This window comes from Eutrigla gurnardus, assembly GCF_963514095.1.
Source record: "Eutrigla gurnardus genome assembly, chromosome: 8".
NCBI classification, from domain to species: Eukaryota; Metazoa; Chordata; class Actinopteri; order Perciformes; family Triglidae; genus Eutrigla; species Eutrigla gurnardus.
The window spans coordinates 16,691,053-16,705,939 of NC_139922.1; the positions used below are offsets into that span (position 1 = coordinate 16,691,053).

Genomic DNA, 14,887 nt, shown 5'->3' on the forward strand with positions numbered 1-14,887 from the left:
AATTTATACGCAAAAGAAGAACAACCACCTGGCCCTGAACAACAAGTCACACAAGAAGCCAACACAGGAAAAACAGGACATGATATGATGTGATAGATGTTTTGCTAGAAAAACAAGTGTTGTAAAACAGAAAAACTACACTCTCCCTGCTCTCTGAAACATTAATTAGGATAATCATACAATTATTGTTGGATAGGTTATTTATACATTCAAAATAGATCTGTTGTTCAAAATTTGTTATTGACACTTATTATGAGGGAATTCCCGACCCGGGTCAAAGTTGTCAAAGGCATAGACAATATCTAGGCCACATTTAACACGACATGCATCCACATTAATATGGTATTTATTCATATTACTCAAATGGGGAAGTGTACATGCTTGTATTCGTTCATAGCTCATTATTGTGTTGATAGGTATATTATTATTATTTCTATTATTGTTTCATCTATTGTACAGGTTTTTATCTTTGTTTAAATTTTAACTTAGTTTTGTCTTGCTTTTGTTTGACCTAACTTGTTGCTTTTCTGTTGCTATACTGTCTTGTGACCTGCTTTTGCTGTCAGTTAAAACACTAAATGTGCTTTGAAGTTATTATTATTATTATTATTATTATTATTATTATTAGTGTTAGTGTTAGTGTTCACCAGTTGTTCAGCGTTTATGGTGCTCAGGCATGAATATATAAAGAGACCTCGGGGGCTCGGGGCTCTACTATCCTGCCTGCCGTTAGCTCCGAACTCGAATTCTCGCGGAAGTACTGACGTGTTCACAAGAGTTAGCACGAGAAGTGGCTAGTTTAGCTAGCTAGGTAGTGCCGGGTAGTGACACAGCGGCCGTATCAGGTAAGAAATTACTCATTGATTATTTTCACAATGATTGCAAACACAACCACGAGACGTAGACAATAATTGAAACTAAGAATCACATTTCAAAACAATTACATAATTCAGCGAGTAAGGATGTGGTTACTAGAGAGTGGTTTGGTTTTTACTGGGCTAACGTTTGCTTGCTAGCCGTTGGCAGCGTAGTAACGTATCGCCGGAAGTGAGTTGTCACATTATCATACCTTGCTGGAATTTGTAGTTCAACGTTTTCCCGATATACATGGATTACAATAGAAAGAGAGCGAATCATGAACTACACTTTCGCTTGCCAGGTTTTAATAGGCGCTGCGCTGGAGTTGAGGGAAATGTAGTTTCATACAGTCGTGTAAGGGCCGATAGGCGTTAACTGAAGCTTTACTAAAACTACATAACCCATACAAGCAATTATTTGGGCCAAAGGGCAATGTACATTTAGATGGCTAGTTAGCCATTTCTAGGGCTAATTTGTTAGCTAACGTCAGTAACGTTTATCTAAGATAATGTCACCGACGAAGCGTTTGTAACGTCTATAAAGCATGATCTGTTTCGATCGTATATATGTTATGGTTTTGCCAGGTAGCCTGTTGTTGTAAATATGCTATATGAGCTGCCATTCTGACTGGCTAAGCCTTTTGGCTAGTTATGCAGCTAACGTTAGCCACAACCTCGAACACGATCACTGCATTACACGATCTTGCATTTTTTAGGGTAACGTTGCATGTCAAAATGAATTATTTAAAATGGCCCTGTAATCGCTGCGGCAATACAACGCACATTGTTAATGAAATATCGAAAACCTCAAACTATAACGTTGAAGCAGCTTACGTTACCTAGAATATCCACGACCTGCTCGTTAATAAATCAATGGATCTCTGACAAGTTAGATTTCGATGACTAGATTCCGTTCTTCAGGCGGTTTCCCCCATTTCCGTAATCTACATAAATAATATTCGTATCTCTTCTTGCGCTGGTGGTGTGTACCTGTCTTCAGCTGCCCCACCTGGATTTCCTTAAATACATAACACAGACACCATCGCCTGATTCTGCTCTTTACAGCTGTGAACGGCTGCTTCTGATCACACATTTCAGTAGACTCATCAGGTCAGACTTCTTAACAAGTCTGACTTGGTGGGTTGTCCATCAGTGCCTTCAGTACAATGCAGGTACTAAGTTTAATTCAAACTCAGAACACACCTACTGTACTGGTGCATACAAACATAAATGTTCATGTCCCAAATTACTGTTTCATATTTTCTTGGGAGCACTTTCAGCACACCAGATGGTTGTTATTATTAGCAACTTGAAAAAAAAATACCCTTACCTATAGCACTCTGATCGTAGCACTGTTGCTCTTGAAGTACTAGTTTACTCAGATGAGGACCTAACACTTGTTCTATTTTTAGCTCTTACTTTATCGGCAATGATTCGTTGTGGTTTCCTTGTTTCCTTCTTTTGACAAATGTACTTATTGTAAGTCGCTTTGGACAAAAGCGTCTGCTAAATGACCTAAATGTAAATGTGAATCTTTATTTGCAATGCATGTTCTTTAGGGCATTCATGACCATGAATCCCATCACTTATGGTGACCATGAATCACCATAATACCTTCCATAAACAGGGGATTTTAGAATTATCAATTGAAAAGGCCTTGCCTGTACTAAATAAGATTTATATTTCCACTAAAAGAGACAATAAAGAACAAGTGAAGTGAGTATGTATAATGTATAGTATGTGTGCTGTTGGCTGAAAACATTTCCACCTTGCTGTCTTACAAACTCAATTGAAATTCCAGCCAATCTATCTAAGAGGGAGAGGTGCTAGCTTTGTGAATGCTAGGAAATGCTACTGCCCTGTTTATAAAGTCTGTTTCAGTCGTAGCCTATATTTGTGCACCACTTATGAAAATGTCTTTTTCATCTTCATTGGCAGAATGTCAGAAGGGGACAGTGTTGGGGAGTCAATCCATGGGAAACCATCTGTAGTCGCTGCCTTTTTCACACGGATTGGACAGGTAACTTGTCTGTTATTAGGATCTTACATTATTTAAATAATTTGGGATTCAATTATTTGATACTCAGGCCTACTTACTGGTTTGCATATCATGTCAAAGGAATACTTGAATTATATATTGCTTTGCAATACGTATAAATTAGGGCAGTGATAGTCATGGGACGCTCAGTTAATGTCCAATTAAAGTTGTTTTTCAGAGGCCCTGCAGTGTTTATCTAAGGTTGTGTCTTACCTGTTCATAAGTGACATTCTCTACCTCTGGCTACCTTTTGTAACAGGTCTATCAGTCATGGTTAGACAAATCAACTCCATTCTATGCAATGCGATGGGCAGGCACTCTACTATTTACTGCCGTCTACATGATCAGAGTGTACATACTACAGGTAATTGTCTACTTAAGTTTTTTTTTTGATCTACTCTATTCGTTGCTCAGGGAAGGCAGCAAATGATAATGTAATTTCCACTAACAAATGTGTGCATTAATGTTTACTGGCTGTCAAAAAAATAATTTTAATGTGGTGATGTTTCTTATGCTGCTTTTCAGGGTTGGTATATAGTTACATATGCTTTGGGAATCTACCATCTCAACCTGTTCATTGCTTTTCTATCACCAAAAGTGGATCCATCACTGCTTGACGAAGGCAAGTTGTCTCAATTAAATCTGTTAAAGTTTTTATACAATGGTTATGTACTTGGCAGTATGTTACCGCTCTGTTTGTTACCTTGCTGTTTATTTAAGCTTTTAACTAGTCACATGTTATCTTCAATATCAAGTACTAAGAAAATATAACTTATTTGTAACAAAAGCTTACTTTCATCGTCGTCAGAACAGAATGCTATTGTAGATTTATATATTTGAGGATGGACTTGAAATTCTTGTTTGGTTGGAAGTGTGTAACACTTCTTAACATGGAGATGGGTCGATCCAAACAAAGAAAAAAATATTGTGAAGTAGTTTATTCCTCTTTCGTGGACCTATACACTTTTCCTTTTATACAAAAAATCTTATTGTGAAACATTTCACATCAGTGTTGTTTCCACAGTAATAGGGTCTTTTCAAGAAAATAAAACATGAACGTAATAAAACTTTTCATCATATAGGGTTTTTGGTACATTGTTGTTCTTAGATTCTGCGTTTTTATTAACCATTATATTATCATACAACCTATCTCTGCTGTAGACGAGGGCCCATCCCTTCCTACCAAGCAGAACGAGGAGTTCCGCCCTTTCATCAGGAGGTTGCCCGAATTCAAATTCTGGTGAGTCTAGCTCATTGCCTGGCCGTCTAGAGTGATTGCAAATGATCTCTTGTCAAATGACCTGTGGTCAATGTTTAAGTCATGCAGAGCTCATTTGTAGAAGAGGTAGCATTTTAGCATAAACCAAAGATTTTGGATTGAATTGAACCATCACCAGAAAAGAGGACATATCTGAGTAGTATTAGTATTATAAAAAAGGTGTATCAACGAAAATGCTGCTAGTTTAGCATAATTTATTAAGAACATTTATCGTTGTACTATTTACAGTTTGTTACACATTGTCTGACTGCAGTCTTAATGCAAATGGAAGAGGGGAAAGTGGTTTGGCATCAGTCATGCAGCTGGCATTTGCCTAGTGTATGAAAAGATGATCTTTGGTTCTTATCATGTGGTTCTAATAGACGACTGTTGGTTATAATTTAATCATCAGATGTTTTCAGACTCACTGGCTGAACTTGAGTAAAAAAAAAAAAGATAATGACCTGTCAGTTGTTTGTTTTTTCCTATATAGATTTATTTCATGTTATGGACTCAAATGTTTTGACAATGTTGATTTATGCTTCCTCAATAACACAAGTGTGGTTAAACTGTTTTAACTGAGGTTATGTTACTTACTTTCCAGGCATTCGGCGACAAAAGGCATCGTCATCGCCATGATTTGCACATTTTTTGAAGCCTTCAACGTGCCAGTCTTCTGGCCTATACTTGTAATGTACTTCATCATGCTCTTCTGCATCACCATGAAGAGGCAGATCAAGGTAAAAAAAAAAAAGAATACATTTGACCGTCACTGTGTATGATGACACTGTGGCTGTACTGGAGTCGCTTTGTAAAGGCCATTGCAGTTTATCCAAAAAGGGTAATTTGGATTACCCACAAAATACATGGCTTGTGATAAATACAAGAGACCAGAAGGAAATCTTTTCATCGTGCATTATGAACATGAGCTATGTAGAATGTAAGGCACATCAGACTATATAATGCAATAAACAAGACTAGGTGAAACCTATCTGGCTGGACCGTGTGGTCAATGTGCTTAATTGCAGATAAGCTAATCTTCTCAACCTCAACAATTATTTTGTTAAACACATGTCCATGTATCCATGTTGAGCCTTGAATGCGAATGTTTCTGCTCGCTCCGATTCCCTCAGACGACTTCATGAGCAACGCCCCTTGGTGATGTAGTAGGCCTACATTGGTGCAACTTGATCAGTCAGTTACTTACTTCCTCAGCCAGAGAGCCACTAACAGGGCTGGCCCTCTACGGTCCTGCCAAAAATTAAAGTAGAGATGAATCAACGACCCTCTGACAAAGCTTTTACCAAAACTAGACATCATTCAGGACTGTTATGTTTTAAAGGGTTCATTATGTCCAGCCTTGCCTTGTCTACTTGATAAAACCAGCAATCATTGTGTTACTGCACCTTATGGAAAACGATGATAAAAATGTTTAAGCAAACCCTAGAGTTACCTGTTGCTAACTCTCTTCTCCTTCTTTTCTTCCCCACATTCTCTAGCATATGGTCAAGTACAGATACCTACCCTTCACACATGGGAAGAGGACATACAAAGGCAAGGACGAAACAGGGAAACCTTTTGCTAGTTAAAATCTCCCATTTACCCATCCCCTCCTTCTCATTTTAAATGTATCTGTCACATCTAGTGGGGAGTGACGAGGGTAGAGATTTATTTTTCTTTTTGTAAGTGGGACAGTAACATGAAAACATGACATGAAAAATAGTTTTGATCCATGGTTCAGTGTTGGATGAGGATATGAGCAGCATGGATCAAATTAGTCTTGGAATATTGCCTTCGTCTATTGAGCGATAGGATTTTTTTCTTCTTCTTCTTGAGGACCCTGATCCTCATTTTAGGCTTGGTCTGCATTTGATCAGTAGTAGGTGAGATTCAGTGCTGCCTTTTGCCTTTTAACCCCATGGGGTAAGTATAAAATTACCACGGACGAACCAGACTGAAAGAAATTGCAGTGAAATTTGTATTTTTTGTTTATTATTATTTCTTTTCAATGATGGTGATTCCAGTACATCTCCTTCCCTCAAGTTAAATAAATCTGCCAAGTTTTGATTAATATATTGGTACTTACTTATTTGTAACACATTATATATTGAAAGTCAGTAATGTTGAAGAAAAATATACAATGTCTTTTTAATTGGAATAATTTAATTTTTTGTCATAAAAGTGTACAACTATTCTGGCTCACAAGTGTCTCAGCATGTTCTCTCTACCACATGCAGATGCAAATAAGTCACTTTTTAGACAGGGAGGAATACACCTATCAGAATGTATCTGTTGAAATGGATGGCCTAAACACAGTGCAAATCATTTGATTGATGTTTATTTTGAATACTTCCTGTTACCAAATTCTCTCTAGCATAGTCATTGGAGCAATTATTAATATGGCTGATTTATAGGGACATCTTAAACTACCCACCACATATTTGAATACATAATTCAAAGCAACACTTATCCCAACCCATTTAGTCTCCTGTAGCCGGTAGTCTACGTTAAATCCATTCTTTCTTCTTTGCGCCTTTTGTAGAGTTGACAGATGGGATACTGTGTTGAGCACCCCTATAAACCAATTATGCATTATTTTAGGGTACATTTAGCTTGACATTTAGCATGTCAATGAATTTATTTTAGGTCATCATTATTGTGTGCATCATTATTCAAAATATACTTTGTCTTCAAATGGCACAACCAATACATGCGATATAAATCTAGAAAATACACATTTACCCTGACGACCTTTTCCTTTTGAAACATTTACCCACCTATGTTTCAAAGCCTGGGGTCCATTCGATTTATGTGGACTAGCTGTTTTAGTACTGTTTTAATCTGTGTTTACTTTTAGAAAATGTTGTGGTAAATATAGTCATTCCAAGCAAACTTTTGTTCTCTTTCTTTTGCAGAGGAAACATAAGAAAACAGAGATTGTGAGCTTTTATTATAACAAATGGATGAAGTGAATGATGATCACACTCTTTTTTTATGAACCTGTTGATTTTTTTCCTCTCCATTTTTATCAGACTGCTGGGGATTATCTATCATTACTAAACTGATCAGCACTGTAGAAGGGATCAAAACATTTTCCTGTAAAAAGTTTGTTTCAAAGGGTTTTCTGGAGGATTTGTATATATATATAAATATTTTAAAATATGAATTTCTTTTTGAGATTTTTATTTAGTTTTTTTCTTCCAACCACCATACTGTTTCCAAGTGTTTTAAATCCATTTCAGTTAAAATTGATGAAATAAGAACTGACTAATTGGGTTCTAGATTTGATTAATTAAAATGTTTCTCATGGATTGCATGTTATTGTTTTCTTGTGCTACAGTTATAAACAAAAATATGATTTTAATAACTTAAGTGTAATTTTTTCACTCCAAATGCTATTAAAGAGGCTGTGTCCCTTCAACCTGTACATAGTTGTCTCTGCCTCATAATTTGTAGATATTCGTGGGGGAGAGTTAATGGACGGACAACAAATCTGATCTGGGTGCAAATTGTCACTACCCTTGTTCCCTAGTTAAGTTAACTCCCTTTCACTGTGGTTCATAGTTCACTTAACAAGAAGGTTTTAGCCTATAGCCCAATTATAATTTTATGGTACATCTCGTGTGCTGTACTCTATTAGTGTATTTGAATTATAAACAGTACAATATACTTGTTTAAAAAGATTAAAACAGTCAAAGTGCAGTAAAAAGTGAAGATTTCGGTTTGTACACTACTTTTACAAATGTCAGTTAGTACTCTGCATTAGAAATAAAAAGTTACACTTCAGCAATTAACGAATAGCAGCATTCCATTAAGGGAATCTTTGGCTTCACAGCGATTCCATTAATGATTAGGTGGTTGGTGATTCGATTCAAGGACACATTTTCTTTTTCTTTTTTCTTTTTTTTGGAACGATTCGATTCAGTAACTTTTAACCAAAATTCTATCTCCATGAAATAAACATGCAATAATGCGAGTGAGACTATCTGTATTATTTTGAAAGGTGAAAAATAAACAGACAACAGAATTACTTATTAAACATATTTATTCTATAAAAAAAGTAGTCCTGCCTAATATTTAATGCTGAATACCAAAATGTAATTAAACATTGCTCAGTTATTTTGAACATTAATTAAGAATCGCGATTCATAAGATTTAACGCATTTATACCGATTATTGGTGAAGCAAAAGCAATTCATTCTATTTATTTATTTTAGCAGATCGATTTAATTGAATCGGTAGGACTGACAATCGACTCATTGATGCATCGCATGAATGGTTACACTACTACATCCCATGCATTTTTGTGTGTTCTTTTATATCCACTACTGATGCTATAAATATGACGATCAGTTCCTGCAGACATATCACTGAAGAACTCTTTAAAGTTGTTTTTATGTTTGGAGTCCTGCGCTTCACCCTCGAGACTTTCTATTTGGTGTTTTAATTTCTGTGTGCACAGGCCCTGCGTTCTCATGCCCTTTTATGGGGCTTGGCAGGGTGTTTACCTTTTTGTAATTAGGATCAACTGGCACACCCCGTCAATTTACAAGGGAAGTGGGAGTCATCATTATAAGAACGCAGTTGAAAACAATACTGCAATTTAAGAAGGCGTCATCCAAATCTGTGGCTCGACACAATCTGGTGTGTGCTTTGCTTTTCCAAATCCACAGGTAACAGACTCCAATCAATGTATAGAAAAACATGTCAAAGATACTCAAGAGAAATGCAAGGCACCTGAGCTAAATCTCAGTGTCACGGCAAAGGTTTTCGTTTGAATACATTTACAAAATATTCTACAATCCTTTTTCATGTTGTCATTATTGGGTATTTAGTGTAGAATTTAAACCATTTTATAACAAATATGAAAAAAAGGGAAGAAGGGGCCTGAGTACATTTCGAATGCATTGTACACAGTTTAGAGGATTTTTGCATACTGATTTGTGTATGCTCCTTCAACCATCAGGCATTTCCGACACCTCACACACTCCCAACCTCACAGTTCACACCTGATCTGTGAACAGTAGGCTGACTACCATGATGAAACAAATCCTGGTTTATCTGTGTCTACTGGGAACTTCTCTACATGCCCTGGCTCAATGCGCTCTCCCAGCCTCAGATTTTCAGCTGGAAGGAGATTATATGTTAGGTGGACTTTTTGATATTCACCACGATAGTAAACCTGCTTATCAGGACAGACCAGAAGCCATCGACTGCTCCAGGTGAGTCCAACAATAAAGCTGAAAGGATAGCTTCTGAATTTAAAAATAATGAATGCCTGGTATAACAGATGACAGATTTCAAAGTATCAAGTCTGCATTATTGACCCTGGGCCCTAAATATTAAACTTATTCTCACATTCTCTTGTTTTTTACTTCCTCTGTCCACAGTAAACCCTTAATTCTATCAAGTTACCGGAGGTTTCAGGTGATGAGATTCTCTGTGGAGGAGATCAATAACTCGTCCAACCTCCTGCCCAATGTATCTCTTGGCTATGAGATGTTTGATCACTGCTCAGATACGCTAAACTTTCCAGGCAGTTTGAAGCTCCTCTCAGTGAATGGCTTGATCCATCCTTGGGCTGAACCAAACAAGGATCGGTCCAAAGTGGTAGCGATAGTTGGCCCTTTTACAAGCACTCAGGCCCTGACTGTAGCCCCACTGTTCATGATGGATCTCATTCCTATGGTAAATGGTAATCAAGTACAAACAGTTTTGGATATATTAATTAAAGAAATTACAACAGCTTTAAATTGCAATAATGTGTTACTAAAATAATGTCAATGTCATTATTTTCTCTTAACAGGTCAGTTACGGAGCTGCTAGTTCGGTCTTCTCAAGAAAACTGCAATTTCCCTCTTTTCTACGAACAGTTCAGTCCAATAAAGACGTCATAGAAGTGATTGTTAACATCGTGCAGCACTTCAACTGGCGCTGGGTCGCTTTCCTTAACACTGATGATGCTTATGGCAGAGATGGTCAGGAGTTGTTCATAAAAAGGATTAAGGATACAGAAATCTGCCTGGCGTACACTAAAGGTCTCAATCAATTTACAGATCACTCCCAAATATTCAAACAGATAGAGGAACAGAGGATAGGCATCATTATTGTTTTTGCTCTAGCACGGACTGCTAAAGCTCTCATTGAGGCCGCAATACAAAAAAATGTCACAGACAAGGTGTGGATAGCGGGCGACGCGTGGTCCTTAAACAAGAAGCTCCCCAAGACTGAAGGAATCAAAAATATCGGAACTGTACTTGGGGTCTCCGAGCCAGCAGTCACAATACCTGGCTTCAGCGATTTTATCTCTTCTTCCAAAAGCCAGACTCATTGTGACAATGCAGAACAAAATCTATTTTGTAATCAGGTTTGCAACTGCAGCAGCCTGAGTGCAGACGAGGTCATCGCCGCAGACCCATCTTTTAATGTTCCTGTTTATACTGCGGTCTATGCCATCGCTCATGCCTTACACAATGCCTTACAATGTGAATCTGGCACATGTGATGGAAAAATGACAGTATATCCATACATGGTAAGTATTACAAATAATAAGAGAATTTCATTTCTTCTAACCATCCGGATTCTTGGACTTCAATGTGACTTTTTTCTTACAGACGAGCTGATTTGAAAGTGACCGATGATAACACCATAGCTGGTTTTCTTATTGAATATCACAGATGTAAATATCTTTAGTCGTTGAATGTTCAGAACTCAATTCAAATGTGTTTTTATCCGTCAATTATTATAGATCCTAAATCTGCAAACTGTTGATGGCTTTCAGTAGGATACTTTAAATACAATGTTCCAGTCTCAGTGAGATCTTGCAGTAATTGAATTTGCTGTGAACTACCAGCACAGTGTGCAAATGTTTCATCTGATTTCTGCTTTGAATATTTAGTGGGTTGATCCTGCACCTGCATTTTCTCTACTCTGATTACCTTATAAACATTGCCTCGGTATCAGAAACTCAGAAGAGACAATAAAATAAACCACTTCCTCTAAAGGGGGGCATCACACTGCAGTCCCACTCTACATGGATATTTCTAAAAACCTATTTAATGACCCCTTCATAATGTTCATTGGGAACACATGCAAGTAATCTGAACTTTGTGTTCCCACATCAGCTTCTCGCAGCGCTGAAGAAGACAAACTTCACAATTTTAAATCAAAGTTTTCGGTTCGATGAGAACGGTGACCCCAGATACGGATCCCATTCTATCATTTTTTGGAACCACAGTGGTGATGCAGAGGAGATCGGCTCTTATCATTTCCACTCATCACTCCCTTTCTTCATCAACGACAGCAAAATTCAGTGGTACACAAAGGGAGACGTAAGTTGTTTTTCTCCCCAAGTATCAATACGCTGTTCATTTAAAATGTGTGTTGTTTATCCTACTATTATTGTATTTTGTCTTTTAAATCTGCTACTTGTAGTGTAGTTTTTGTTATAAAAGGACCGGTCCAGTTCCGCTCACGCCCCGAGTTTGAAGTGAGATCTCACCACTGATCTGTAATAGGTCTGTAGCGTTGGTGGGTCCCGTCCCCTATATCAATTTTGTGTCTCATTTGTTGTTATTATTAATTATTATTTCAAGCTTCTTTATTTATCAAGTGCACAGATGAGATGCAACGTAAAACATGATAATAAAAACATAGCATTGGCATTATAGATCGGCCATCGGCCAACCTGCTCTCTAAATATCGGCACTGGCCATTTAAAAACCCATACGTTCGACCACTATCTGCTACTAATGCTTTTGTTATTTGCACTATCCCCTTTTGCTGCTGTAAGGCTGTACATTTCCTCACTGTGGGACTAATAAATGATTATCTTATCTTTGTATGAATGCACATAGTCTCTATAGGCTTAAATATCAACACTTCTGCATCATTTGCCTCCACCCCTTATGATGCTCTCTTGCATTTACTTGTCTGCTATATAATTGTCTTGTACAGGCGCCGACTTCACCGTGTTCCCCAGAATGTTCTGTAGGATTTGCAAAAAAGCAAGATGGAATCCACAAATGCTGCTTCGATTGTGAAATCTGTCCGAATGGAACGTACATCAACAGCACAGGTGAATAAATGGACAGTGGCTGGCTGCTTTCAGCAGAGTAGGGTGTGGTAACTACCAAAACATGCAATTAGAGAACAATCATGTCAAAAACAGATTACACCAACAGGCTCCCCGGGTCAGTTTGAAATTCAGCGAATACGTCACGGTATCATAGTGAGGTAGCTACACAAGCAACTCATGCTCCATTCATGTTGTGTGCAGTTTAGGTCTTCATTCGGATAAACTGACGAGGTTGTGATGATAATAAATATTCTTTAGAGTTCTAATTCTAACTCCTTAATCAGAATATAGTGGCTTTCACCACTGCACATAATAGAATGGCCACTGCAATAAAAAGTGTTCATTGTTTAGATTATCAAAAAGATTTTTTTAAAATAAGGTCCTATGCAATGGGTGTGTCAGGTTAATGAGTGACTGTTAACTAGTGACTAAAATACAGATGAATAAACACAAATGAGCATGCATTTAAAATCGAGTGAAGGCATTTATGAGGACACCTAATGTCCTCTTCGTGTTTGTAACAGATGCCGTCACTTCAAGCAACCATGGACGCATGGACTGGATAGTTAGATCATTCTGAACACTGCACATTCCAAAACTATCACAATAAATGATTTATAATGCTACTATTACCTTTAGGGTATATCACTACTGTAGGCTACAGTTTGACAGTTTTTGAAATTGTGTCTCTCACGCAAAACAGAGGATCCGTACAAGTGCACCGACTGTAAGGACGGAGAGTGGTCTGCAGTAGGAAGTACATCGTGCAGACCGCGGGTGGTGGAGTACATCCCCTTTACAGCCGTCGGGGCTATACTGATCATGGTCGGGGCCTGGGCCTTGGTGGGCCTCACACTAGCCATGTCTGTTCTCTTCGCCATCAACTACAACACACCTGTCGTCAGATCTGCAGGGGGACCGATGTGCTTCCTGATTTTAGGCTGCCTCAGTCTGTGTAGTCTTAGCGTGTTCTTTTACTTTGGTAAGCCAACCATTTCCTTTTGCATCTTAAGGTTCTTGCCATTTCTCTTGTTCTACACCGTTTGCCTCGCATGTTTTGTTGTGCGCTCTTTTCAAATCGTTTGCATTTTCAAAATAGCTGCCAAGTTCCCCAAACTCCACAGCTGGTGGATGAAATATCATGGACAATGGCTGGTCATCACTGTGGCCTTTTTTACTCAGGCACTCTTACTTCTTATTGGCTATACGTATTCCCCTCCCAAGCCCTACAATGATACACTTATGTACCCAGACAAGATCATACTTGATTGTGACAATAATCTCAAAGCATCCTCTGGTTCTGTTGCTTTACTTGTATCTCTTTGTTCCCTTTGCTTTGTTTTCTCCTACATGGGAAAAGACCTCCCAAAAAATTACAATGAAGCCAAAGCAATAACCTTCTGCCTGCTCCTGCTGATCCTCACCTGGATCTTCTTTGCCACTGAAAACATACTTTACCATGGCAAGGACCTCCAAATACTTAATGCTCTGGCAGTACTCTCCAGTCTCTACTACTTTCTGTTGTGGTATTTCCTCCCGAAATGCTACATCATCATTTTACAACCCCAAAAAAACACACAGGAGTTCTTCCAAGGGCTCATTCAGAATTATACCAGAACAATCAGCCAGTAGCAGCTTCAAGTTAATATTAACATCACTAATGAATCAATTAAATTACAATAATTTTGCTTTTTAGAGTAGATGGTCAACCTAATAGTTTAAGTCTGTTTTGTTGCACCCTTATCAGGTTGATTGGCCATTTGGTCATTACTCAGGGATGTAAGAATCGGGAAATAAGCTATAAAAAGAAAAGTTAATTAACCCTTTAAAAAGAGGCATTCATAGAGCTAACATGCTCGTGGTAGAGGGCTACAAGAATAATATATTTTTGTAGGTTGACCCTGGAAGTAAGCATCACTCACTTGTTATTTTATAGTAGTGCAGAAAATGAGCTCTGTGGCAAACAAGTTCATGATACCTAAACGCTTTGTTCACCAAGATAATCATCAAAAATTAACACCACCACTTTGGGGATTTTTGAAGCATAAATACAATCGCCAGAAGTAAAAATTTAACACTAGACTAAACGATTTACACCACAATGGCATGACTTCACATCAGTAAGCTAAAGGCATGAAGACATTTAGTGATCTCATTTAGCCACTTGTTAGCAGTCCTCTTTTTTAAGACATGTAAGGCTTCAGAATCCATGAGTGAGGTGTTTACTAATGTATTTGATGTCATAGAACAACACATTAAAACCTCTTAAGCTTTTGTTAACTGCAGACCTTATATCAGGCATCTCAACAAAAACCCATCGACTTTAACATGAGGCAACCAGAAATGTAAAAATGCTAACTTGTTTCCATGTTTTAGGACTAATACCCACAGCTCTCTATGACTCATGCTGATGTTCAGCAGGTATCATGTTAACCATGGTCATTGTTAACATTTGCTAAGTAGTTCCAAACGCAAGTTCAACTGAGGCTGATATGAATGTCATTATAGTAAGTATTGTGTTTTTATTGATCTCTTACATACTCTCACTGTGGAACATCTGGGAGGAGAATATAGAAAGTAATATCATTTAAAAGCAAAATATCCCACCTTACAATATTCTCTTAAATGAGACTTTATGTTCTTGATGTTGATCTTGT

General features: G+C 37.8%; 2 protein-coding genes across 3 annotated transcripts; both read left to right on the forward strand.

The window, feature by feature from the left end:
• Window positions 1-723: 723 nt before the first annotated feature.
• On the forward strand, window positions 724-7,580 carry rer1 (retention in endoplasmic reticulum sorting receptor 1). 2 transcript variants are annotated; one of them, XM_084015795.1, is made up of 8 exons: window positions 724-845; window positions 2,796-2,877; window positions 3,155-3,259; window positions 3,421-3,517; window positions 4,057-4,135; window positions 4,758-4,893; window positions 5,653-5,707; window positions 7,069-7,580. In XM_084015795.1, the coding sequence occupies exons 2-8, from the start codon at window positions 2,797-2,799 to the stop codon at window positions 7,077-7,079; spliced, it is 564 nt and encodes a 187-aa protein (XP_083871921.1). In that variant the 5' UTR covers window positions 724-845; window position 2,796; the 3' UTR covers window positions 7,080-7,580. The 2 variants fall into 2 exon arrangements, with proteins under 2 accessions (XP_083871921.1, XP_083871920.1); XM_084015794.1 differs by having other exon boundaries at window positions 5,653-7,580.
• A 1,610-nt stretch (window positions 7,581-9,190) lies between these two features.
• On the forward strand, window positions 9,191-13,862 carry LOC311017771 (taste receptor type 1 member 1-like; the record flags this gene model as incomplete). The annotated part of the gene is made up of 5 exons (XM_084016347.1): window positions 9,191-9,375; window positions 9,544-9,841; window positions 9,960-10,685; window positions 12,110-12,230; window positions 12,934-13,862. 5 exons carry the CDS (start codon window positions 9,191-9,193, stop codon window positions 13,860-13,862), a joined length of 2,259 nt encoding a protein of 752 aa, XP_083872473.1.
• Between the last annotated feature and the right edge of the window lie 1,025 nt (window positions 13,863-14,887).